A 25,673-nucleotide genomic window follows, 5' to 3' on the forward strand; every position below is an offset into this window, starting at 1 on the left:
TTTTTTTTTTTTTTTGGTGCCTGGAATTGAACCCAGGTGCTTAACCACTAAGCCACACCCCCAGCCCTTCTAATTTTTTTATTTTGAGGCAGGGTCTCGCTAAGTTGCTTAGGGCCTTGCTAAATTGCTGAGTCTGTCTTTGAACTTGAAATCCTCCAGTCTCTGCCTCCTTAGTGGCTGGGATTACAGGTGTGCGCTACTGTGCCTGGCTCTTGCTGTTTTGTTTTGTTTTGTTTTGTTTTTAAAGAGATTTTTTTTTTAATGAGCCTTTATTTTGTTCATTTATTTATACACAGTGTTGAGAATCGAACCTAATGCCTCACACATACCAAGCAAGTGCTCTACCACTGAGCCACAACCCCAGCTCCTCTTGCTGCTTTTTTATAGTTACCTCTTCACCTACTCTCAACTCCTGACCACTATTTGTGTGTTTTCTCTCTCCATAGTTTTCTAGTTTGGGTTTTAATTTGGAATATTTACCTTTTATAATTGAAACTGTCCTATCCATATCTCAGTATAAACACAATATAAGGGAGAAGAGAAAGCAAGAAATAAAAATTTAATATCAGTATCCATCTGTTTTAAAAATGATCTAGTAGTGATGTATATTTCAAATATTTGATTTTTTTTTCTAGGTAAAATTAAATATTCAGAAAGAGTTTATGAAGCTTGTATGGAAGCTTTTGATAGCCTGCCTCTTGCTGCACTTTTAAATCAACAGTTCCTTTGTGTTCATGGTGGACTTTCACCAGAAATACACACACTGGATGATATTAGAAGAGTGAGTATATATTTTTGGTTCCAAAGTTGATTCCTATTTATTGTTCTTTGTTAAGTAGAGAGTCAGACTTCAAATTTCTCTTCAATGCCAAGATTAGGTAATGGTAAAAACTAGTATACTGATATTTAGGGAAATAATCTTCTAATCATTCAAAACAATGTAATATGTACTACATTCGAAGTTGATACCACTTTCTTTTGCACATTCTATCCCCAACTTTTGGTGAGTTATTTCCATTCTTTATTTCTTTTCTTCTTCTTCTTTTTTTTTTTTTTTTTTCACAGTTAGATAGATTCAAAGAGCCACCTGCATTTGGACCAATGTGTGACTTGCTATGGTCTGATCCTTCTGAAGATTTTGGAAATGAAAAATCACAGGAACATTTTAGTCACAATACAGTTCGAGGATGTTCTTATTTTTATAAGTAAGGAAAAATATGCAAGATTAATCACATTTTAGTTCTTTAAAATATCATATGCTTCATATACATACAAACATTCTTTTACTTAATTTACTCTTTTTCCCCTACAGCTATCCAGCAGTGTGTGAATTTTTGCAAAACAATAATTTGTTATCGATTATTAGAGCTCATGAAGCTCAAGATGCAGGGTAAGAATTTTGTTTCCCTGACCCAAATTAACACCTTGAATACAAATCAAACTTAGTAACCATGATTGATGCTTTACGATGCATATTAAGCTATTTGTTTTGCAGCTATAGAATGTACAGAAAAAGTCAAACTACAGGGTTCCCTTCATTAATAACAATTTTTTCGGCACCTAATTACTTAGATGTCTACAATAATAAAGGTAAGATGTTGTTGATAAAAAAATTGTTAAGCAACTTAGCATTTTAATATACTTATTTTTAAAAAAAAATAATAGAGAAAAAGGGCATTGTTTGAAACCATCAAAATTTCATAAAAATAGATATAAGGGAGGGGAGAGAACAAAAAATAAAAATCCAAAATGTGAAACTTCATTATATGTTAACCATTCCACAACTTAGCATTCACAAAAGTTGTTTTTGTAAAAAGTACTCTGAGTTAAGTACATTATACAAAACAAACACAATTTTCTTAAGCTCCCCTTTCTTAAATCTTTCCCCTTATAATCAAGAGAATGTTTTCTTATCTGTATAATACTGATGCTGCTTTGACCATTTTGTTTATTTGTACCATCTACTTATTTAGTTTATTATGTTGATTGTTTTATATTCACTGATGTAGATTCTTTTCCTTCTTATTTCCCAGTCTTTATCATTGTCCCATGAAGATATGTATTTGAACTTTCTTTGATTAATCCACTTTGATGTCCTTTTAGAAATACATTTGTCTCTATCCTTTCTTTACACTGCTTTTTTCCTTTTATCTGTTTTCCTTATCTTGTGTTCCAGTGGTTTCCATTTCTCCTTCTTCCTTCCTAATTTGATCTGTCTGTAATGATTGGATCTCATTTTATTCTGAATATAACTATTATTGACAGATAATGCCAAACAGTCTTAATCTAGTTAAGTATGTGCCAAGGACACTGAAGATGAGATTGGGCTAATGTAGATCAGTTTCAGAGGAGGAAATTAAGAGGCTGGCTCCTATTTTGTCTTGACATGTCTGGAATTCAGTTGACTATTTCATAGCTTCAAAGTAAGGCTATAGTAGATGTGCCAGGAGAAAGGAACAGAAGGTTAAAGACTTTAAAAAGTACATTTATAAAGATAATGAAGTCATTGCTAAATATGGGTCATGGTGTAAGTTCGGAACAGAAGCAGAAGATTTTTTTGGATGATGGGAAATGATGGGTAAAAGATTAAAACATTTGCCTGAGATCAAATAGCACACTGGATAATTTAGAATATGCTATAAGAATTTATATGTGATGAAATGTGGCTTCATTTTTGAAAAGAAGAATATCTAAGTTTTGACTCCATTCTCAAAAACAGAATTGAGCACTACATTTAACTTTATGCCAATGCTCTAATTCCTCAACTATGACTTACCATTGTCAGTTTTAGAGCCTAGTTGATTACTCCTTTACTGGTTTTTCTTTTTCAGTTTGACTCAGGAGGTTAAGGAATCAATTTTTTTAGTACTTAAAAGTGAAACTCAAACCACTGACTCTCTTTTCAAAATCAAATGTCTCTTAGTTATTCTGAGTCTGAACATAAGTAGTGTTAACGACTTCAGTGTTTACATAGTATGGGCATGTTTGTAATGTTTCATTTCTACTGATAAGACAATTTTCTAGATTTTTCTCTCCTCTCTAAGTTCTGAAAGTTTGGTATAAAAACTGAGGCTAAGTTTAAATATTATTTCACATGGCAGTTTTACAAGGGAAGCAAACATAATACATGTTAAGTTAGTAAATGCTAACATGTAGCAGGATTATATTTGGTCCTGTATTAGCCAAAATTGCAGATCTTGGAATTTAACAGCTGCATTTCAGTACTTTTCATTAAAGTGAAAAAAAGCAACTAGATAATTATTATAATATTTGTAAAGCATTTTGTACTTTTATGTAGTTTAATGTGAAATACCTTCTCTAATCTTAAACTTCTGAGATAGACCAAGTGGACATTTTAGTTTCTTTTTACTTTATTTTTTATTTTTGAGGTACTGGGGATTGAACCCAGGGCTTCACACATGCTAGGCAAGCCCTGTACCACTCATCTACATCCCTAGTCCCCATTTTATAAACAAAACAAAACAACCCAGATTAAATAATTTATCACATATTGTACAGCTAGTAACATGCTATAGTTTAGATTAGAATCTAGTGCTTCTAACCTCATGTTCCATAAAGTAATAAAACCAGTGACTGAAATCTGTGAAGGTTAATTTAAAATATTAATTATCTAAACATATTGAAGTATTAGATTTCTGAAATTGAGATGAATATATTATCATTGAATTATTTAGTTATTTTTCCCTTCTGGTATTTTAATAAAAAATTTTTTTCTTAATGAAGTAAAATACTTCTTTGTAATAATTTTACCTGATTTCCTATATTAAACAAAATAAATACATTGGTACATCCATAAATAAAATATTTTATTTATTTGTTTGCTTTGTTACCATTCAGCTACCTTTATCAGGTTGCCTACAGCTAAAAAGATCCTCTTTAATTCTTTGATTTATTTGAACTTTAAAAACCTAGAAAATTGCTCATTATCATTCTATGTTTCTTTTAACAATTGAGTTTTCACAATTTTGGATTTAGTAAAGGTGCATGTTCATTATTGAATTATAAAGTAAAACAAACAGTCTGAAAATAACCTAAAAATTTCATTAATAATAACTTAGATATGTTACTCTATATAAAAGTGTGTTAAAAACAAAAAAGTGTGTTGTTATGGAAAATTAGTTCCTCCCTCCACCAGCCCAGATTCTACTTATCCCTCAATCCTCCTCCCTCTTAAAAATATATATATTTTTTGTTTTTATGTATTTTTTATTTTTGAGGCTAAAGCTGAATTGTTTTGTTGACATTTAACTTATCTTGCAGCTGCTGTATTAAAGTATGAAAATAATGTGATGAATATTCGGCAGTTCAACTGTTCTCCACATCCTTACTGGTTGCCCAATTTTATGGATGTCTTCACATGGTCTTTACCTTTTGTTGGAGAAAAAGGTATGATTTTTACTTTTTAAAGTAACTGTTTCATTACCATTACATTTACTCCAGTTTACTACCACTGGCACATACTTGCTAAAGGATACTGAAGTCTGATTTCACTGTGATTACAGTTCTACTTGTGTCTGTGAGTGTGGATATAAGAGCCTCAAAGATATTTTAGTTAGCTGTTTACAGCCCCCATTTGAGGGGACTGGAAGAAGACTTATAAATAGCCTGATGTTGTCTTCAGCTGTTGGATTTTCTTCCTTTTTGTTTTCAGTGTAAATCTTTTATGGAGGAATATCTTTAGATTGGATTGGCCTCTTCTGCATATTTTGACACCATTTTTTGGAATGCCATAGCAATTTATAGGAGAATTTAATAGCCCTTATTTTGGCAATGTTAGTCATCTTATAGTATGCATTGAGAAAAATGATAAAGAGAGATCTCAGTTCTAACCTAATATTTCTTCTCCTATATCAGAAATATGTATAAAATTTTAATAGTGAGCCTTTCTGATAATTTAAGAGAAATACCTATTAACTAAATAAGCTTTTAAAGAGAAAATAAATGCTATTTAATAAATTTATGTCTTTATTTTCTAGTTCTGTAGAATTCTTAGGATCTTGTTACTCATCACATTTTTCTTTTTTATCTATAATTTTTTTCACAGGGCAATGCCTCAGTTTTCATATAAGACAAATGACAGCATGAGTACAGACATGATTATAAAACATTTTGTTCTATAGCCCCCTCTTTTTTTCACACCTCTTCATGTTACAAAATGTTCCTTTCTGTATGATATGTCACTTCTTCAAAGACAATTTTTCTTTCTAAAATTCAGAATTAATATTTAAACTGTGTGTGTTAAATAGGTTTTCTGCAGATTGCCTTTGGTCTTCATTTACTTAGTAAGTCTGATGTTAATTTAATATGGAGATAGAATTACTTGCTTTAGCATTTGAGAAGAGGGGCAGTTGAGGGCTTAGGTGCAAGGGATGCATTACACTTAACAACCTTCTATCTTTGGTATATGAGAAATAGTTCAATCATAGCATCAGCAAGCTAAAGGGAATTTAAGCATTCATCTTGCTTACTCTCTGGCCTCCAGGCTAGACTACAACTCAGCTATTTTAATGTAATATGGGGAGGAAAGCTACTGGGGGCCAGAAAGATAAGTAGGAAGAAAAGGGACTTTTGAGAGTCTCTATAATTTGATTCCATGATGCCTCCACTTAAGGAAATGTTTCATTATATCTAACTTAAAGGTTGATGCTGTGAATGTTTAAATAAGGAAAGAAATAAAGGTAATAGGTTTTTCTCAGTGTACCTGTGAAAAACTAGGACATCATAGTGTTTTAGAGCTCATAAGCAAACTTAATTATGTAGTCCACTTCCTTTCGAGAGATGAGAAAATTTAATTTCTGTGGATCTCCTACAAGTGAAATGAATATGGAGAATATTAGGCTTCTATTGATGTTCCCACATTTCAATTCTACTAAATCATCTTGGTTCTTCTTTTGCCACTCTAAATCATTTTATCTCATAAGAAATGGAAATATTTAAATCTTTTGACCATTTTTGTTATTTTTCTGTGTGGTCTTTTCTAAATTAAAAAAGTGAGGCTGAGGCAGGAGGATCACAAATTCAAAGTCAGCCACAGCAACTTGGTGAGACCCTCAGCAATCTGTTGAGATCCTATCTCAAAATATAAAATAAAAAAGGGGCTGAGTAGCATGTGTGATGCACTAGGTTTGATCCTCAGCACCACATAATAAATAAATAAAATAAAGGTATTGTGTCCAACTACAACTAAAGTAGATAAATAAAAGTTTTTAAATAGGGGGCACTAAGGTTGTGGCCCAGTGGTTAAGCAGCCCTGGGTTCAACCCCTGGTATGGGCAAGGGGGAAAAAAAGAGAGAGAGAGCTTAGATTTTAATATTGCACACATGGAATCCTAGCCACTTTCTAGAGCATTAATAGAATTTTCTCAGACTCTTCAGATTTAACTTTGTTTTTTTTAGGGGTCAGGGATACAGGGATTGAACTCAGGGGCACTCAACCACTGAGCCACATCCCCAGCCCTATTTTGTATTCTATTTAGAGACAGGGTCTCACTGAGTTGCTTAGTGCATGCTTTTGCTGAGGCTGGCTTTGAACTCAAGATCCTCCTGTTTCAGCCTTTCGAGCCACTAGGATTACAGGTGTGCGCCATCTCGCCTGGCTTCAGATTTAACATTTTAATACATGATAGCTGTTTGTTTAGCCTAACTACTTTTTTTTAATTGGCGCATTACAGTTGTACATACAATGGGGTTTGTTATTTATTCATACATACACACAATTTAACAATATAATTTGGCCAATGTCAATCCCTAGTACTTCCCCCCTCCCTCCTTATCTCCCACCCTCTCATCTCTTTCTTTCACTGATCTCCCTTTGATTTTCATGAGATCCCTCCCCATCTTTTTTTTCTGCATATGATAGAAAACTGTAACCCTGACCACCTAAGTTTTAGCCTAAGTACTTCTTGTTTCTAAATAAATACAAGTGACATTTCATGTGTACTACATACAAAAAGCCAGTTTCACTCTGGTCTAGACCCTGGGAAACAACTAACCTAAGCTAGAGACTTCCTGAGAGGATGGTTTAAAGTGTACGGGATATATTATACTTAACAACCTGGTTTTTTTTTTTGGGGGGGGGTTGGTATATGAGAAGTAATTCAATCATAGCATCATAGATAAAAGCAGAGTTTCCTTAACCTTTTTTGGAGGATAAGAACCCCTTTTTAATTTCATTTTTTCCCATATTTTTGTTGGTGTATCAAAACCTTAAACTGGAAAACTCTGAGCATATATGGCCAATCTTAGGTCATTTATATCCCTATCCACTACTCTCCTCCCTATATACCCAAATTATTTTGAAGAAAATCACAGCTAGTATTTTTTTGAATTTATATGTACTTCAAAATATTTCTTTAAAATGATTCATTTTTTAAAAGTAACTATACCCAAAAATGTCAGTTTCTTAATATAGAATTCTTTCTTTCTTTTTTTTTTTTTTTGGCAGTGCTAAAGATCAAACTCAGGACCTCATGCACATTAAACAAGCACTGTAGCACTGAGCTCCATATCCAGCCCACAGAACCCTTTTGAGAAAGGGAATATTCGGTAGAAACATGTGTCATACTACACAGAACATTTTTAGTATAGTCATACATCTGAAATGAATTGGTAATCTGTCTTAGGTTTACTGGCCCTATTGAAAACCTCTGTTTTAGGGAATCCAGAATGGTGTGCTCTTTCAGAAACTATCATACATGTAGACTTATTTAATTTTTTTTTTTTTGTACTGGGGATTGAACCCAGGGGCTCTTTATCACTGAGCTATATCCTGTCCTTTTCTATTTTTTTATTTTGAGACAGGATTTCACTAACTTTCTGAGGCTGGCCTTGAATCTGTGGCTCTCTTGCCTCAGCCTCCTGAGGTGCTGAGATAGCAGGCATGTGCCACCATATTGGCTATTGAATTCATTTTTTAAAGCGTCTCTTTTATTTAGGGTACTAAGATATAAAGAGACAAGTAGGGCAGGGGTATAGCTTAGTTGATGGAATGTTTGCCTCCCATATACAAGGCCCTGGGTTCAATCCCCAGCAGCACAAAGAAAAAAAAAAACCAAACAAGTAATATTTGCAGATTAATAGAAGACTTGAGATACATAAATAATGATGATAAGATGTAATATGGCTGGAGAGTACTAGATAAAGTATGAAAAAAATTGTCACCAATTGCATCATGAGGATCTTGATCACCACACAAAGAAATTGGGACTTTAATAAATTATTACAAGACACTGAAACAATTATGACCTTGGTAGACATTTAGAAAAAAAATCCTGAGCTGGGAATTTAGTTCAGTGCGAATTGAGTTCAGGTAGAGAGCTTGACTAGAATGTGCAAGGCCCTGAGTTCTATCAGCACTAGGAAAAAAGGAGAAAAATTGTGGTGGTGAATGAATTGGATGGAAGAACTAGAGACTGGGAAACCTATTATGAAGCTACATCAAAAGTTAAGTAGAACTAGGCATGGTGGCGTAAGCCTGTAATCCCAGTGGCTCCAGAGACTGAGGCAGGAGGATTGCGAGTTCAAAGCCAGCCTCAGCAATGTTGAGGCACTAAGCAACTCATTGAGACCCTGTCTCTAAATAAAATACAAAATAGATCTGAGTTCAATCCCTGGTACCCAGCTAGAGACTTAATGAAGCTGTGGTAGCATTAGGAATAGAGAATGTGGAGAACCAAAAGAACTGTGGAAGTAGAAGTAATGAAAAAAGATTACAAGTTTAAGGAGTAGAAATGGTTGAAGATGACTTGGATATTTTGAATCTGGAAAAGATAATACCATTAATAAATGCTAGTGAGAAAATTCTTCTGATATAACTTTCTACTCTAGTTACTGCTTTTCTTCCTCTTCATTGGGATCTCTTGGCCTTTGTCATTTTCTTTCTTTCTTTTTTTTCTTGATTCTAGGTATTGAACCCAGGAGTACTTTACTACTGAGCTATATCCCTAGTTCTTTTGAATTTTTTGAGATAGGGTCTCACTAAGTTGCTTAGGGCCTTACTAAGTTGCTGAGGCTGGGCTTGAATTTGCATTCTTCCTGCATCAGGCTCATGAGTCACTGGGCTTACATGACTATGTTATTTTCTTAATAGTTGGATCTCTTTTTGACTTTCTTCCTTCCTAACATAATGTCAAACTCCTTTCTCTCCTTTGTCTACTTCATTTGTCCAATCAACTTTGGCTCTATTTAAGTACAGCCATCCATTTTCTTCATTATTACAGCCCAGGTATAGAGCAGTATTGGAGATAGTCATACAGCCTTACAAATTGGTGCCACCCCTTGATTTCTTTTTTTGGGAGGGGCTGGGGGGAAGGTACTGGGGATTGAACTCAGGGGCACTTGGCCACTGTGCCACATCTGCAGCCCTATTTGGTGTTTTATTTAGAGACAGGGTCTCACTCAGTTGCTTAGGGCCTTGCTCTTGCTGAGGCTGGCTTTGAACTTATAATCCTCCTGCTTCAGCCTCCCAAGCCACTGAGATTACAGGTGTGCTCTTCTTTGTCCAACCCATCCCTTGATATCTAACATTATCTGAGCTCTCAGTAGTATCCAAACATTCTTTAGGTTTATAGTATGCTTCTTCCATTTTCCTTAGGATAGAGCCTAAATTTTCATCCTTTCTCTTCTTAAATACTTCTTCCAGCTATTTTCTTCACTCAATGAACATACTTGTCAGTAACAGCCACTTTCTCTCTTTATTGTTTCCTACTTTATTAGAATACTCTTCTTGAATTCTTGTTGAGAAGGTAACCCTTCTATCCAAAGGCTTGCCCTTCTAACTTGTCCTTAGATTCTCTTACCTCTCAGCTCCTCCTACCCCAGGAAATTTGATTTATCATTCACATTCTCTGCTCTTCAGACTCTCTCTCTTTTTTTGGGGGGGGTGGGGGGATGGGCGGGTAGCCAGGAATTGAAATTAGGGGTGTTTTACCACTGAGTCATATCCCCAGCCCTTCTTATTTTTTATCTTGAGACAGGGTCTCACTAAGTTGTTTAGGGCCTCACTAAGTTGTTTAGGCTGGCTTTGAACTTGAGATCCTCCTTCCTTAACCTCCTGAGTTGCTGGGATCACAGATGTGTGCCACCACACCTGACTTCCTCAGATCTCTTAACTAGCTCTTTTATGAATTATTCAGATCTATCTGATTTTAAAATAAAAAATAAGTAATATTTCTCTCATTTGACATTTTTCTCAAGCTACTACTTGGCTATGACTTTCTGACCATTCTTTCCCAATCAGGATTCTAGATGATAAATATTATTTACTTAAAATATACTATTTTAGTATTCATAAATGTTTCTATATAATTTTCAAAATGTACATTAACTTGTTACACAGATTCTTTGACTTGAAGTTTCTTCAGCCTTATTTCCTGCCTTTCTGTTGCATATTCTTATGTTCCAGCTGTAACACAGAATGGATAGTTTCTTTAAAAATCAGCTATGTCTTTTAAGTTTTATGCTTTCATCCTTTTTCTTTATTTTTCATAACAGTCTTATTGAAATATATATCATATACCATATGATGGATCTATTTAAATTGTATAATTAAATGGTTTTTAGTATATTCTGTAGACTTTTTTGCAATCATTACCACAGTCAAGTTTGGAACATTTTTTTCATCATCCCCTTAAAGAAATTCTATCCATGCCTGTTAGCATTTATTTCCCCACAAGTCCTCCTTGCCATTAGGCAGCGACTAATGTACTGTCTTCATAGATTTACCTGTTCCAGACACCTCATATAAATGGAAATACAACATGTGGTTTTTGTGTGGTTTCTTTCCATAAAATTTTTAGGTTATCCATGTTGTAGTATGAACCAGTTCTTCATTCCTTTTTATGACTAAATAATATTCTATTATATGGATATACCCCATTTTGTTTATCAAATCATCAGTTTTGGACTTACTTTCTACTTTGACTATTATGAATAATGCTGAGAAGAACATTCATGTCCAAATTTTTGTGTAGACTTTATTTTTCATTTTTCTTGGGTGTCGTCCTGGGAGTGAAATTGCTGTGTCATATGGTAACTCTTTGATATAATTAACCTTTTGAAGGTCTGCCAAACTGTTTTCCAAAGCATCTGTATCATTTTACAGCCTTACCTGCAGTGTGTAATGATTCTAGTTTGTCCATGTCATTGCCAACACTTCTTATTGTTTGTCCTTTTTATTGTTGCTATCATAGTAAATATAAAGTGGTTTACTTTATGTTTAGTTACAGATGGACACAATACCTTTATTTTATTTTATTTTAAAAATATTTAGGGGCTGGGGATGTGGCTCAAGCAGTAGCGCGCTCGCCTGGCATGTGTGCGGCCCGGGTTCGATCCTCAGCACCACATACAAACAAAGATGTTGTGTCCGCCGAGAACTAAAATAAATAAATATTTAAAAAAAAAAAAATATTTATATTTTAGCTGTAGTTGGACATAATACCTTTATTTCATTCATTCATTTTTTTTCACAATACCTTTACTTTATTTATTTTTATATGGTGCTGAGAATTGAATCTAGGACCCTGCATGAGCTAGGCGAGTGCTCTACTGCTGAGCCACAACCCCAGCCCTCATTCATTCATTTTTATGTGGTGCTGAGGATTGAACCCAGGGCCCTGCACGTGCTAGGTGAGCGCTCTACCGCTGAGCCACAACCCCAGTCCCTTTATTTTATTTTATTTTATTTTTTTATTTTATTTATTTTTATGTGGTGGTGAGGATCTAACCCAGTGCCTCATACCCACTAGGCAAGCACTTTACCACTGAGCCACAACTCCAGGCCCTATAAAGTAGTTTTGAATTGTATTTCCCCAGTGAATAGTGATATTGAACATCTTTTCATGGGCTATTGGCCATTTATATATCTTTACATGAATGTATTTTCAAATCCTTTGTTCATTTATAATTAGGTGTTTTTTCTTTTTTTTTAAACTGTTGTTCTCTCTTTTTTTTTTTTTTATGTATTCTAGAAGCAAATCTCTTATTAGATAAATGGTTTTCAAATATTTTCTCCTGTTCTATGGGTTGGCTTTTCGTTTTCTTAACAGTGTCCTTTGAAACACAAGATTCTTGTTTTGTTTTATTTTTGAGACAGGATCTTACTATATTGCGCAGGCTGGCCCCAAACTCCTGAGCTCAAGTGATCCTCCTGCTTTAACCTCCTGAGTAGCTGTAGTTATAAGCTGGTGCTACCATGCCCAGCAACATTTTGATAAGTACTATTTATCTATTTTTTGTTTTGTTGTTTATGCTTTTGGTGTCATATTGAGGAAACCATTGCCTAATCCGAGCTCATAGAGATAACCCCTTTGTTTTTTACTGAGTTTTGTTTTGTTACTAAGAGTTTTATAGTTTTAGCTGTTATGTATGGGTCTTTGTCTTTGTTCCATTTTGAGTTAATTTTTGTAAGTATCGTGATACTTTGTTCTTTTTCAGTGGATTTGTCATTTACCAGAAGTCTTTCCTTTTCCAGAAGGTCTTTGATATCTTTGAATACTTACAGAATAGTTTTTATCTCTCACTTTTGTTTGATATGTTGGTCTCCCTCGGTAGTTGATAGCCTTTTATGGTTAAAGACTGCCTTTCATATCTGAATCCCAAAGCCTTAGCATACTTACCTAGCATTGGTTGTGCTTTTAATACATTTGTAGAAGGAAAAGTAGGTTTGTAGCAGTGGTACTGAATTTTATTCTGGGTATATTCATTTCAGAACATCCACTGGCTAATAGTCAATAGGTATTTTTATTTATTAATTGAAACTTAATTCTTTTGTGTGTGTGTGTGTGTGTGTGTGTGTGGTGCTGGGGATTGAACCCAGGACCCTGTGCATGCGAGGCAAGCAGTGTATCAACTGAGCTATATCCCCAGTCCATATCTTTCTTATTTTATGGACTCATTTGTTAGATATTTATTGGGTGCCTATTTTGTGCCAGGCATTGTGTTAGGCTCTGGAAACCAAACCTAAGTGGAGAACAAAACAATGTCCTGCACTCATGGGACTTTCAATTTAGTAGGGAAAGCAAACAATATACAAATGGTTTAAGACAGTTTGGCAATAAACTATCAAGGAAATCCAGAACCTGAAGAAGAGATCAAGACTGGAAATAAAGATTTTGGAATTAGCTGGGCATGGTGGTGCACACCTTTAATCCCACCTACTTGGGGAGGCTGAGGTAGGAGATCCCAAGTTTGAGATCAGCCTCAGCAAAATAACGGTATTCTATCTCAAAATAAAAAATAAAAGGTACAGGGGTAATAACTCAGTGGTAAAGTACTCCTGGGTTTAATTCCCAGTATCACAGTAGTGGTGGGGGTGGGAGAGATTCTGGAATCATCTGCAAGAAGGTGATATTTAAACTATAATTGTAGTAATGGATGGAATTGTTAAGAAATAGGACTTATAAAAAGAATAAGACTGCAGAGAGGATCTTGAAGACATACAAATTTTGTTTGAAAACATGGTCTCACAAGAGTAGATTCCTGGTAACCAAAAAAAGAGAGAAGGGAAATTTAATATAATCAAGGAGAGGAATAAGCCTATGAAAGAGCCATGGATTCAGATTGTCACATGGTCATTAGTAATCTTAGAAATAAATTTGCTGTGGCTGTTCATTCTCATATATTTTATATATATATATATCTCGACACAACACTTTATTTATTTATTTATCTATTTATTTATTTTTAATATGGTGCTGAGGATCGAACCCAGCACCTCACATGTGCTAGGCTAGTGCTCTACCGCTGAGCCACAACCCCATCCCCTGTGGCTGGTTTTTGAAAGATTGAATCCTGGGACATTTTTGAAACAGGAGATCTGTGCCGTGATTATTTTCTTACTCTTTAATGCCATATCTACGAATGAAGACTTGAAATGTGTACATTCATCTGTTATTTCTCTGTTCTCATCTCTTTGGGGTTTGATATTTTTTTTTTCCTGAGGGACTTGAAAGTTTATTCCATAAAAGAATTGCTTTCTCTCAGACTTCTTATTCCTGCTTTCATTTTGAAAGCCTTTACAAACTTAATTTCATTATTTCTGCTATCAGAATGTGTCTTCTTGAGTTAAACATTATTTGGCCTTTTGTATGAATCCTTGCTGTGCATTCGTAGACAGTTGTTATGGGCAACTAACATGTAACTTTTTTTCTTTTTTGAATAGTGACAGAAATGTTGGTAAATGTTCTGAGTATTTGCTCTGATGATGAATTAATGACTGAAGGTGAAGACCAGTTTGATGGTATGATTACTTATCTTACTATTTTTTATTTGAAATGGTATCTCTTAACTGTTCAGCCTCAATATATACTTTATTGCAAAAGGAAAGTGATTGTTTTCAGATGGCTATCCTGTTTGATAAGTGACAAGTCACTTTCAGATAACGTTTAATATTTTTAAATGATTATAAGTATTTTTAAATGGTGATATGGAGAAAAAGGTGAATTTTAGAAAAGGGAAAATTTGAAAGATAGAACAGAAGAAAAGGAAAATTGAAAAATATTAGTGGGATGTGGTTCTTCATGAATATGAACACTGCTTTTTGAAGTCAGGACTTAGTGTAGTATTCTTAGTAAATTAGAAACATGCATGAACTCCCAGTATTGCTTTCACTTCTTCTTTGCAGACACCAAATTAAGCTATTCTCAATTTAGTGTGGTTATGTTCTAAAGGACCATTTGTTAGTTTACTAGAAATTATGAAATGATTTTTTTCCATAGAAACAAGGTTATATATGGTTGCTAATTCTATATAAGCCAATAAGTCTATGTACCCAATGCATATTTATAATATAAGTGAATACCATAGGGAAAAAATTTCCTTTTTTCCTGTATTGTTTTATTGGTGCATTATAGTTGCTTTAGTTTTGACATTTTGAAATTTTTATTTAAGACTTTAACTGAGTAAATAAAAAGGTAAACAAATTATAATGTGTTTGTTTTTACTGTTTTTTATATTTGTCAGTATTTAAATATTTTCATGTGTTAAATATGGTCTACATATTGGTAAGATTTAAGAGCTGCATCTCCCTTTCTTCTTACCTCCTTCCCTTCTTTCCTTCCTTCTTTCTTTTCTTCTCTTTCCCTTCCCCTTTGCTTTTGCCTTTACCTTTTTTGGGACTTGATATATTGCCTAAGCTGGCTTCAAACTCCTGGGCTCAAGCTATTCTGCCTTAGCCTCCCTAATAGCTGGGACTACAGGTGCATGCCATCACACCTAGCAATGCCTATATATTTCTGTGTTTATTAATATGGCATAATTTTCTTCATTAATCTCATATTTGGCAATTGTGCTGTCCTAAATTATCTTTATTATGAATTGTAGTGCAATAACATATTTGTACAATAGCTTTTATTTATCTACTTGGAAAAATTTCATGATGGAAATTATAGACTTAAAGAATATGAATATTAGCCTCACTATTTTATGTGTTAACAACCACATTGCTTTGCAGAAGAATTGTGAACAATATGAATTACTTCTAGCAGTAAATCCCTGCACCTATGTCTCCATAGGTCCCACCTCTTTGAATTTTGGTCATTTTTTCTTATTTTGCTTGATGGCTGTCTAGTAGGAAATTAGAGTTGGATAAATTTACATTTCTTTGATTTTTAATGGTGCTATTTTTCTAGCTGTGTAAACTATTCACCTTAATTGATCACTTATTGAACAAAATCTGAGTAAAAACTATGCAAATTTTTTTCTAACCACAACAAGTGTTTTATTTGTTTGCTTTTGTTTTTGTTGTGCTAGGGATTGAACTCAGGGCCTCTGGCATGCTAAGCAGATACTCTACCACATGCTATATTCCCATCCACAAGAGTGATTCTTACACACTTGTAAACCCATTTGTTGAAATTGCAGAGTGACTATATAGAAATGTTACTGCTATCTCTTGGTGGCAGGCAGAAAGATATGCTTTTACTCTTATACATTTATATCAGTTATTTTTTGGTTTGGATAATAAGCTTAGTAGTAATATTTTATGCTTTTTATTTTCTTTTGATGTTTGTGTAGAAGTTTTTTAGCTTAACGTATTTTGTCAAATGCTTTTTATTAAAAAATTTTAAATGATTTTAAGTAGATATTTCTTTTTCCTGTTCTGATATCACTGTTGTAAGTTCCAGGCTCATACTGTAGTAGGTCCTTACAATGCGTGTGTGCCTTCAGGCAAGTCACTTAACCTCTGTTTCCCTTCTCTTCAAAGTGAGGATAATACCTACTTCAAAATATAGGCATTGAGATAATGAATTATCGAGAGTCATTGAAATAGTTCTTGGGACATTGCCTACTGAATTTGTTAGGTAAAGTTTTTTAGTAATTTGTCAAATGCTGTGAAATACCAAGTGAGTATTTCAGTTGGTATTATGTAACTCTATACCTGTATCTTCCAAACTAAAGATATCTATAAAATAACTTTATTTACTATAATTACACTATCAAATATATAATTATTTCATTTAAGATAGTATGTAGTTTTGTTTAGAAAAATGATTATCATCAAGTTAAATTAATACTTTAGTATTTTATAAATTCCTATTATTATTATAACTGGCATTTCTCAGCATATTTTCTAGCTATATAAAGTAATACATTATATATTTGTAGACTTACATTCAACAATTTAGGTCAATAGAATTATTTTATACAGCAATTTTTAATTATTTTCCATAACTTTTAAAATATATCATTTACATAAAGCTGATATTATTACTTTCTTATTTTTAACCTTTCCTTTTTAAAAAAATTAGATGTAGATGTACACAATACCTTTATTTATTTACTTTTCATAGCTTTATTTATTCATTTATTTTTTATGTGGTGCTGAGGATTGAATCCAGGGCCTCATATGTGCTAGGTAAGCGCTCTACCACTGAGCTACAACACAGCCCTCCTTTCCTTTTATCTTTAAAAATTCTTAGCAATGTCAATAGTATGTTGAATAGAAATAGTAGTAGGTAATGCTTTATTCTTTTTTCTATAATAAAAAGCAGAGGCTGGGCTGGGGATATAGCTCAGTTGTTAGAGTACCTGCCTCGCATGCACGAGTACCACAAAAAAAAAAAAAAAAGCAAAAGCTGGATGTAGTGGCACACCTTCCCAGCTACTTGGGAAACTGAGGCAGGAGAATTGCAAGTTTCAGACTAGCCTTGGCAACTTAGATCCTATCTCAAAACAAAAAATAGAAAGGGTTGGGGAAAGTGGTAAAGTGTCCCTGGTTTCAATCCCCTATACTCCCCTCCCTGAAAAAGCAAAAAGTTTTTTTGTTTAAACTATGTTACTTGATTTTAGGTACCTATGATTTATATGAAAATAGACACTAAATCATTTTTTTGAGATTCAACCAAGAAATAAATATATCATATTCTTTAAAAAAAAAAAAAGGTAAATGGGTTGGGGTTGTGGCTCAGTGGTAGAGCGCTTGTCTAGCATGTATGAGGCACTGGATTTGATCCCCAGCACCACATAAAAATAAACAAATAAAATAAAGATATTATGTCCATCTACAACTAAAAAAATATTTTTAAAAATCACATAAATGAACATACAAAATGTATTACCCTCTAGTTAGATTTTATGCATATTAATGTTTTTCTATCAGTGTGATATATTATGCTAATTTTTCACTTTTTACATCATTAGATTCCAAAGAAATTGAATTTGATTATTAGAGAAACATTATGACTTAATGAAAAAGATAATGATTTAGGTATCTTGTCACTACTATTTACTAGCAGCATAATCTTGGAAAAGTCACTTAATTTTTTGGGATCTTCTCATCCATAAATGAGAATAGAGAAGATGAAAATTATTTCCCACTCTTAAGTAATTTAAAATCTTTTCAGCACCATTTATGACAATGTTTCTATGGGAAAATACATTGAGTTCCAGCTTTGAATACTAGAAATAGATGTTCCTTCACAGCCAACATGACAGGTGCATTTATTCCTCATTTTTTCACCTTTGCCCTATAAAGTATTAGGAGCAGGAACTCTTAAGAAAAAGTTTTAAAAATATACATGTAGGTGTTTGCATGGAGGAATGGAAGTGATTTGGGAGATGAAGAACATGGAAGGAATATGGGAGAGGATATTAGGGTAGATACTAAGGTTTTGAAAGGGATAAAGAACAGAGCTACCAGAACTAGGTATATTTCTCCTCACTCATATTTCCTTATTTCATCCCCCTTATCCCATTCCTCTTTTCTCCTTTTCTTTTACCATGATGGCAGGGCTTCTCTTCACCTTCCTCTTTTCCTTTGTAGCAATGGAACCATCCTTGGATGGTCTGGGAAGAAATCTGACTTAAGAAATAAAATTTGATGGAATGGGGTTTGCTGTGGAGGCAGAATGAGGATTTAGCTTTTCTTTGGGGAAAAGGAGGTAGCAGAATTAGTGATTACATAGTGGCAGGAAGGAAAGAGCATTTTTTGTATGTTCAAGTCTGAGATTAAGTAAAGGAATAAGAATCTTTATTCTTAAAAGATGTATCTTTGGTACTCTGAATTGTTTAATGTATGTGTGGGGTTGTTTTTAAGACAAATTTGTACGAACATTGCATGTAGAAATGCATATAGCTTCCCTTTTAGAGGTATTATTTAGTCATAAAATTTTTTGAAGACTGATAATTAGAATGCCTACTATTTCTTTCAGATATTTAACTTTTTGTCTTCAGTTTGGTAAAGAAAATACATAATCCATATGTGTTATAGTATTACTAAACTTTGCATTTCCTGTAATGCAATCATGTGTCTTAGCATTAGAATGAAAGATACCTTAAATTCAAATGAAACAACCAGTACTGCCTACTCTTAGAGCTATTACTTGCTTTGAAACAGTCTGTTGCTATTTTTGCAAAAAGATGCCCCCCAAACTCCCAGACTGGATTGAGAACATTAAGTGCATGTTGCTTCTGATTATATGCAAAAGTTCTGCAATTCAGATTCAAGAAAACATGTATTCTTATATAGTGTAGGAGGCTGAGCTTTTGCTTTATTTATTGAGAATAGGTAAGGTTTTTTACTGAGGTAGTTTATAAAGTTACCTGTATATACTACAGGTTTTGCAGATGATGTTGTCATTGAAGAACCACACAAGTTTGTATCTGATTTGTGTCATTATCTTTCACTTAACATACTTCCATGGATGACACATTTCTTTAGGGGTATGAGTATAAATGTGCGATTGTTGTTAGCACAGTTTTTTATCAGTCTTATGTGTTTTCACGTGTTTTTTTCTGTCCTTAATTATGTCTACTTTCATCAAATATTATAACCATTCTGTCCATAATTTCTTCTGAACACATATCTTTTAAGAAATCTCTACTTTAGAGCTTTACTCAGTGGCATCCCTCTTTTATTCTTCAGATTCTACAATACTACATTTTTCAAATTTTCAAATATGAGGGCCTTCATTATTCTCCCTTTCTTTCTACATTCATTCTTCAGTACCACTGCCAAGTTAAATCTCTATCTTTTTATTTGTCTCAACCACCTTTTCTCCATCATTCACTTCCTTTTTTCTGGACTCTCCATCTGAAGAACGGCTCATATATGGCAATAAAAAAGGTACAGACCAGACAGAGTAATGTTGTTTTGAAATATGACTTCATAGGTTATCCTCATGTCCATGTAAGTTAGCACATTCATTCAGGAATGTTTATGCAGAGTCCTTTTGGACCTTGTGCAAATTTAGTTTAAGTTTTATCAGAATTAGTATTGATGTTTTTAGAAGTCATATTCCAAGATATCTGTCTTTCTGTGCATGGAAATATTTTCCCTCTTTTCATTCCTCTTGTTTTAAAATTTCATTCTTTTGCTTATTTGTAATGTTTTATACTTTTCCCTGCATGATTAGGGGTGTTTGATTGTCTGTCTTATTCCCCAAAGTAATTTTACTGTGGACATTTACTTTAATATGTAATATGATGCATGATGTGTTTGTAGACTGATTTAAAATCCTGATTTTTACAGTGTTTTATATTCTTGTGAATTTTTTTTTCATTTGGAATCAGTATAGTTTATATATAATTTGGTTTTGTAGACATACAAATTAAACCTAATGTACTTTGTTATAGCCATCCTTCCCAGTCCCCTACTGATCACCCCCAGTCTAGCTATTTGAAAACTTATGTCAATTTTAAAACATAATATTTATATTAATTCATTAGAATAAAATTAGACATACCTTGTATGCTTGGACAAGTCACTTAATAAACTTAATGACTTTGTTTATAAAGTGAGAATGAATTTTACAGTGTCCCTAATGTCTCTTCAGATTCTAATATTCTATGATTCTTAGATTTTTAGTAATTTTTTTGGTATTTGAAAAAATATGTATCTAATGCTGTGGTATGCACACAGTTTTGCACTTATAAAAAGCTGTAGCTTCAGTGCTCATAGTATTATCCTTTAGAACATCATGAACACAGTCGTGGAGCCTTTTTCTCTAAAATATATCTGTTGTTTTCATCTTTGAAATTGGATTTCTTTTTCTGTTTCCTGTGATCAGTTCCAGTGGTCATCTTAGTTTTTAATTACATGTATTTGTACGTTGCTTGAATTTTAAATTAAATGTTTTAGCTTAGAAGACTTAATAATTGTTCAGATCTCTGTATATCTAAGGCCCCTTTTGCTGTAGCATCTTTAGCCTTTCCTTAACATTCTCCTCAACCATGGTGCTTCCATATGTGTGTTTTCATCATGTTGAAGCACAACTTTAAGGAACCACACTCTTGGGTCCACAGTGATTCTGATTGCTATATATGAGATAACAGGACAGATTGTTTTTCTTTCTGGAGGCCAAGGGAAGGAAGATATAATCTTTGAGTCTTCATTCAGTCAAAGATCCAGTTGTTTTGGTATATTCTGTATCAGTGATAGTACAACTAACCCTTTAGATATGAGGTAGTAGTGGTCCTTAAGCCAGTTTTTCAGAAAGTCTTTTCTCATTGTTCATACTCACCTACAGTTTTAAGAGCTCATATATACTTGCATGACCTTAGAGGACAACTGGTCAATGAGGTTGAGATATGCATTGTTGTTAAAATGCTGGTATGGTCTTTAGTTTGAGATTGCCTGCATTGTAGTCCCTTTATATCATTATTTTTAGATCAAGTTGGAACAAGGAAGCTTATTCTTTCCTAGTATGATGGTTTATTTTCAGCCTGCATGTTAAAAGCTTTTATGATAGTTAGGGTTAGACTTGAGACTGATATCTTGTCTGTTAGGCTGCATGCCTGTAGGCTCTCATGAAAGTTAAAGACAATATAAGATTATTAGTAGTTTTCTCCTCTAGTTTGAGATGCTGCAAGTTGGGCTTAAGTTTTTTTTCCCCCCATTGCTGTTTTACTGATTAATGAGTAGTATGAGATAATTAAAGTTTGTGGGTTACTTTTCATCTGTTCTGTGTCAGACTTCAGCATTTGACCCATGTTTACCAAAGCTAATACTGAGGGAGCAGGAAACTTTTTGGCATGAGTCTCTTCCATGTGAGCTGGTGGCAGGGGACTTGGTATTATTGGTTCAGATGAATGTGGAACAGGCTAACAGAATAATGCAAGTGTGGATGCCCTAAACTTGAGTCTCTCTTTCTATTTATTCCATTGAAAGTAGGTTCAGCTGCAGCCCGGAAAGAAATCATAAGAAACAAAATTCGAGCTATTGGAAAGATGGCAAGAGTCTTCTCTGTTCTCAGGTAATGATATATTTTCCTGATTATTTGTTTTGTAGAAATTGATTTCATTGTTCTTTATTTATGAGCATCATCGTGGTTGACATCTAAAAGAAACATGGTAAAGAAGTTAGGTTGTACATTTATGTGCTGAAGAAGGGAACACAAGTTCTTTTAGTTCTTTTTTTTGCAGGGGGTGGTACTGGGGATTGAACTCAGGGACACTCAACCACTGAGCCACATCCCCAATCCTATTTTGTATTTTGTTTAGAGACAGGGTTTCATGAGTTGCTTAATGCCTCGCCGTTGCTGAGGCTAGCTTTGAAATTCGTGATCTTCCTGTCTCAGCCTCCCAAGCCACTGGGATTACAGGCGTGCATCACCGCTTCCGGCTCAAGTTCTTTTAAATCTAGGGGTATTTTGTTTGTTTGCTTTTGGATTTTTGTTGTTGTTGTTGTTTGTGTTTTGTTTTATGGTGCTAGAGATTGAACCCAGGATATTTGCATGCTAAACATGCATTTTGTCACTGAGCCACACCCTGGCCCCCATACTAGGATTTTTGACTTTTGTGATTCGATTCTTCATTGCCAATTTGGGTATCTCTTGTTCTGTGATGAAAGCACTAAATTTACACCTTGAAAATTAGATCACAGCCAGGTGCAGTGGTACACCTTTGTAATCCCAGCAGCTTGGGAGGCTGAGGCAGGAGAGTCATGAGTTCAAATTCAGCTTCAGCCACTTAGCAAGGCGCTAAGCAACTCAATGAGACCCTGTCTCTAAATAAAATACAAAAATGGGCTAGGGATGTGGCTCAGTGGTTAAGTACACCTGAGTTCAATCCTCAGTACTCCCTCCCCCGCCCCCCCCAAAAAAGAAAATTAAATCAGAATAAGAAGGAGGGGAAATACTCTTTCTTTAGAGTATTTCTAATGATTTTACTTATTCATATAGAATGTCTCTTTTGCTGGGGCCTCATTAAATTTTCTGGAGTTAATTTAAGAAGACCAAGTTTAATCATGCAAATGAATAAGCCAATCCTTAAAATTTTGTTTGCAAACTGAGTGTGGTGGTGCATTTCTGTAATCCAGCCACTTGAGAGGCTAAGGAAGGAGGATCCCAAGTTGAGGCCAGCCTGGGCAATTTAGCCTGACCCTGTCTCAAAACAAAAGGACTGGGAATATCGCTCAGTGCTTGCCTAGTATGTGGGAGGCTTCAATCCACTGCATCACAAATTAATTAATTAATTTGCAAAATTGATTATATCAGACACTTGAACTTCCGGGCATATGAAATATTTTCTGAATTGTATGATGTCCACTGATAATCTTACCACATATTTAATAAAGCTTTTGAGGAAAAACTCTTAGTTGTAAGGTATACTCTTATATCTGAAACATTTAGAATATGGAAAAATATGTCTTAGAATTGAGGGAAATATGGTAATAACAATGAGTATTGTAAAGTATATATGGCCTGTATCCCTTCTTTTAAACCAAGTACTTATTAGAAATCTTTAATGTTTATTTTATTTCTCTGCTGTAGGGAGGAGAGTGAAAGCGTGCTGACACTCAAGGGCCTGACTCCCACAGGGATGTTGCCTAGTGGAGTGTTGGCTGGAGGACGGCAGACCCTGCAAAGTGGTAATGATGTTATGCAACTTGCTGTGCCTCAGATGGACTGGGGCACACCTCACTCTTTTGCTAACAATTCACATAATGCATGCAGGGAATTCCTTCTGCTTTTTAGTTCCTGTCTCAGCACCTGACACAGGCAGGTTACTATATGATAGGTAGTGTCTAATTAATACCTGACTATGGCAGAATATGGATAGACTGGATAGTTCTTTCAGTTAAAAATAATGGTTGGGTCCTCATCTTTTCATGAAAAGATATGGGAGCAGCTTATAAAGTTTGAAATATATATTTATTTATTCATTTGTCTAATTCATCCTTTTCTTTTAAAAGCCCCACGTTAGAATGTGAATCAGGGGCATCCATATCACTAAAATGGAAATGTAATTCCAAGTTTCTTATTTTTTTTAATTCATGTAATTGTATTAGATAATGCTATATTTTCAAATTCTTTATTTTAGAATTAACAATCTGCTTAGACCCTAGAACAGTATTTATGTTCTTCACTTGCCAAAAGATTTTATGCAAGGTTTTGTACCATGGTAAAATGATGCCAAAGTTTGTTTTCTGTGGTGTTTGTCAAATGTTCTATGTATAATTGACTGTCTGTAACATGCTGTTTCCTTCCTCTGCAGATGTAGCTGCTTTCCTAAATCTGTCTATCTTTCTATAGGTTAGCTATATGTTTGTAAAAGTATGTTCAGTTAAATTACTCTATCAGACATTTTGTCTGTCTTTTGATGTAGAAGCAGCTTTGTAGCACCTTGTTTTGAGGTTTGCTGCATTTGTTGCTGCACTTTGTGCATTCTGAACATGAATGTAACATTAGATATTAAGTCATTGTTATAAGGGGTTGAATTTAAATCCTGTAAGTCAAAATTGAAAGGGTGTTATTAAGTGTGCCTTTATTTTGCATGAAAATAAAAAGAATTATGCGTAAAGCATTTCTGTAATCTGGCTCTTTGAATATTTTATATATTTTTTAAATGAACTTTTTGGCATAAGTATTTGTGTAATCACTGGGTTAACTTTTTAAAGCCCATTACAGATTAAATAGAAGAAAGTGATGTGAATGTTGTAGTCTATACACAGTAACTCGGATTGTAAATTTCTTTCCCTGGTGGTTGGAAACAATAATTGTGAAGTGAAAAAGCCTGAATTTATATTTTATTATAGCCACTTCTGACAGCCCTCCAAGGGTCAGTGTTCTATTGAAAACAGGCAGCAACAGACTTGATGTTTTACTTGGTATGAATAACAGTTTCTTTTTGGTGTTCTAATTAGTGATTTTTTTTTTAAAGTTAAAAAAAATGGAAATTAAAAAATTTTTATTAACTTCTAATTAGATTGACCTTTCACAGTTTCATTCAGTCCCATAATAAACCCTTTTTAATAAACGTGGTTTTTTTTCCTTTAGACAAATAATTTTTACTTGTAGTCTATACATGTTCTATTTTATATGTTACTGTATTGTCTGCTTCCACTACTGGCATATTTGAGAAGTACAACTGTTTTGAAATTATAGTTTCAAATTTTCATTTGGAATGAAATTTCTTACTTCCCCTTAATGATGTTGGGCATTAAATCCAGCATGCTAAGCACATACTCCACAACTGAGCTGTACCTCTTGCCCTGTTTCTTTCTCTTTTTTTAATTAATTAAAAAACTATACTTTCTCTTGACATTACTTGCCCTCCTTTAAAATATTATGAACATTAGAAAACTAAGCTAAAAAGAATTTCATGAATGTACATAAAACAAATTAAGAAGACTTTAAACATTCAATAAACCTAGCAAAAATGTTAATTAGAAAAGGAGGACTCTTAGTAGCTTAAGAAATGTTATACTTTTCTTCCTCTTTGTTTAGGAAAAAACCTGAAAGGGTATCATGCTTAATAAATCTACACTATAAACATCTCTCAAGTATCTACATCTATATATCTATATCTATCTATCTGATAGATAGATAGATAGATAGATAGATAGATAGATATATTACTGCTTTTACATTGTGTCCATAGCAAACTTGCTTTCAGATTTCACAGTCAGTAGTATCTGGTAATTATATGGTTTGTTGATAACTCAGTTCATCTATTTAGTTTTAATTGTATGCAGCCTGAAGCTCATTCATCCAACTTGGAAACCACCCTCAACTGCAGGGAAGGTTTGAAAAACAGCAGCTTTGGGCTGGGGATGTGGCTCAAGCGGTAGCAAGCTCGCCTGGCATGTGTGCGGCCCGGGTTCGATCCTCAGCACCACGTACAAACAAAGATGTTGTGTCTGCCGAAAACTAAATAAATAAATATTTAAAAAAAAAAAAAAAAAAAAAAAAAAAAAAAAAAAAAAAAAAAAA

General features: G+C 33.9%; 1 protein-coding gene across 11 annotated transcripts in view; it reads left to right on the plus strand.

Moving 5' to 3' along the window:
• Ppp3cb (protein phosphatase 3 catalytic subunit beta) overlaps nt 1-25,673 on the plus strand; it is a 52,034-nt gene that overhangs the window by 21,221 nt on the left and 5,140 nt on the right. For 2 of the 11 annotated variants that reach the window (XM_048808984.1, XM_015500483.2), the window contains 8 exons: nt 636-781; nt 1,066-1,205; nt 1,313-1,390; nt 1,496-1,590; nt 4,282-4,407; nt 14,183-14,260; nt 21,629-21,713; nt 23,232-23,329. In XM_048808984.1, coding sequence (XP_048664941.1) covers nt 636-781; nt 1,066-1,205; nt 1,313-1,390; nt 1,496-1,590; nt 4,282-4,407; nt 14,183-14,260; nt 21,629-21,713; nt 23,232-23,329 — 846 coding nt within the window. Of the gene's footprint in view, nt 1-635; nt 782-1,065; nt 1,206-1,312; nt 1,391-1,495; nt 1,591-4,281; nt 4,408-14,182; nt 14,261-19,558; nt 19,586-21,628; nt 21,714-23,231; nt 24,274-25,673 lie in introns of those variants that run through there. The other 9 variants (XM_048808991.1, XM_015500484.2, XM_048808981.1 and 6 more) reach the window with 8 other exon arrangements.

The sequence above is a fragment of the Marmota marmota genome, unplaced genomic scaffold (assembly GCF_001458135.2).
Source record: "Marmota marmota marmota unplaced genomic scaffold, marMar, whole genome shotgun sequence".
Classification (NCBI taxonomy): domain Eukaryota; kingdom Metazoa; phylum Chordata; class Mammalia; order Rodentia; family Sciuridae; genus Marmota; species Marmota marmota.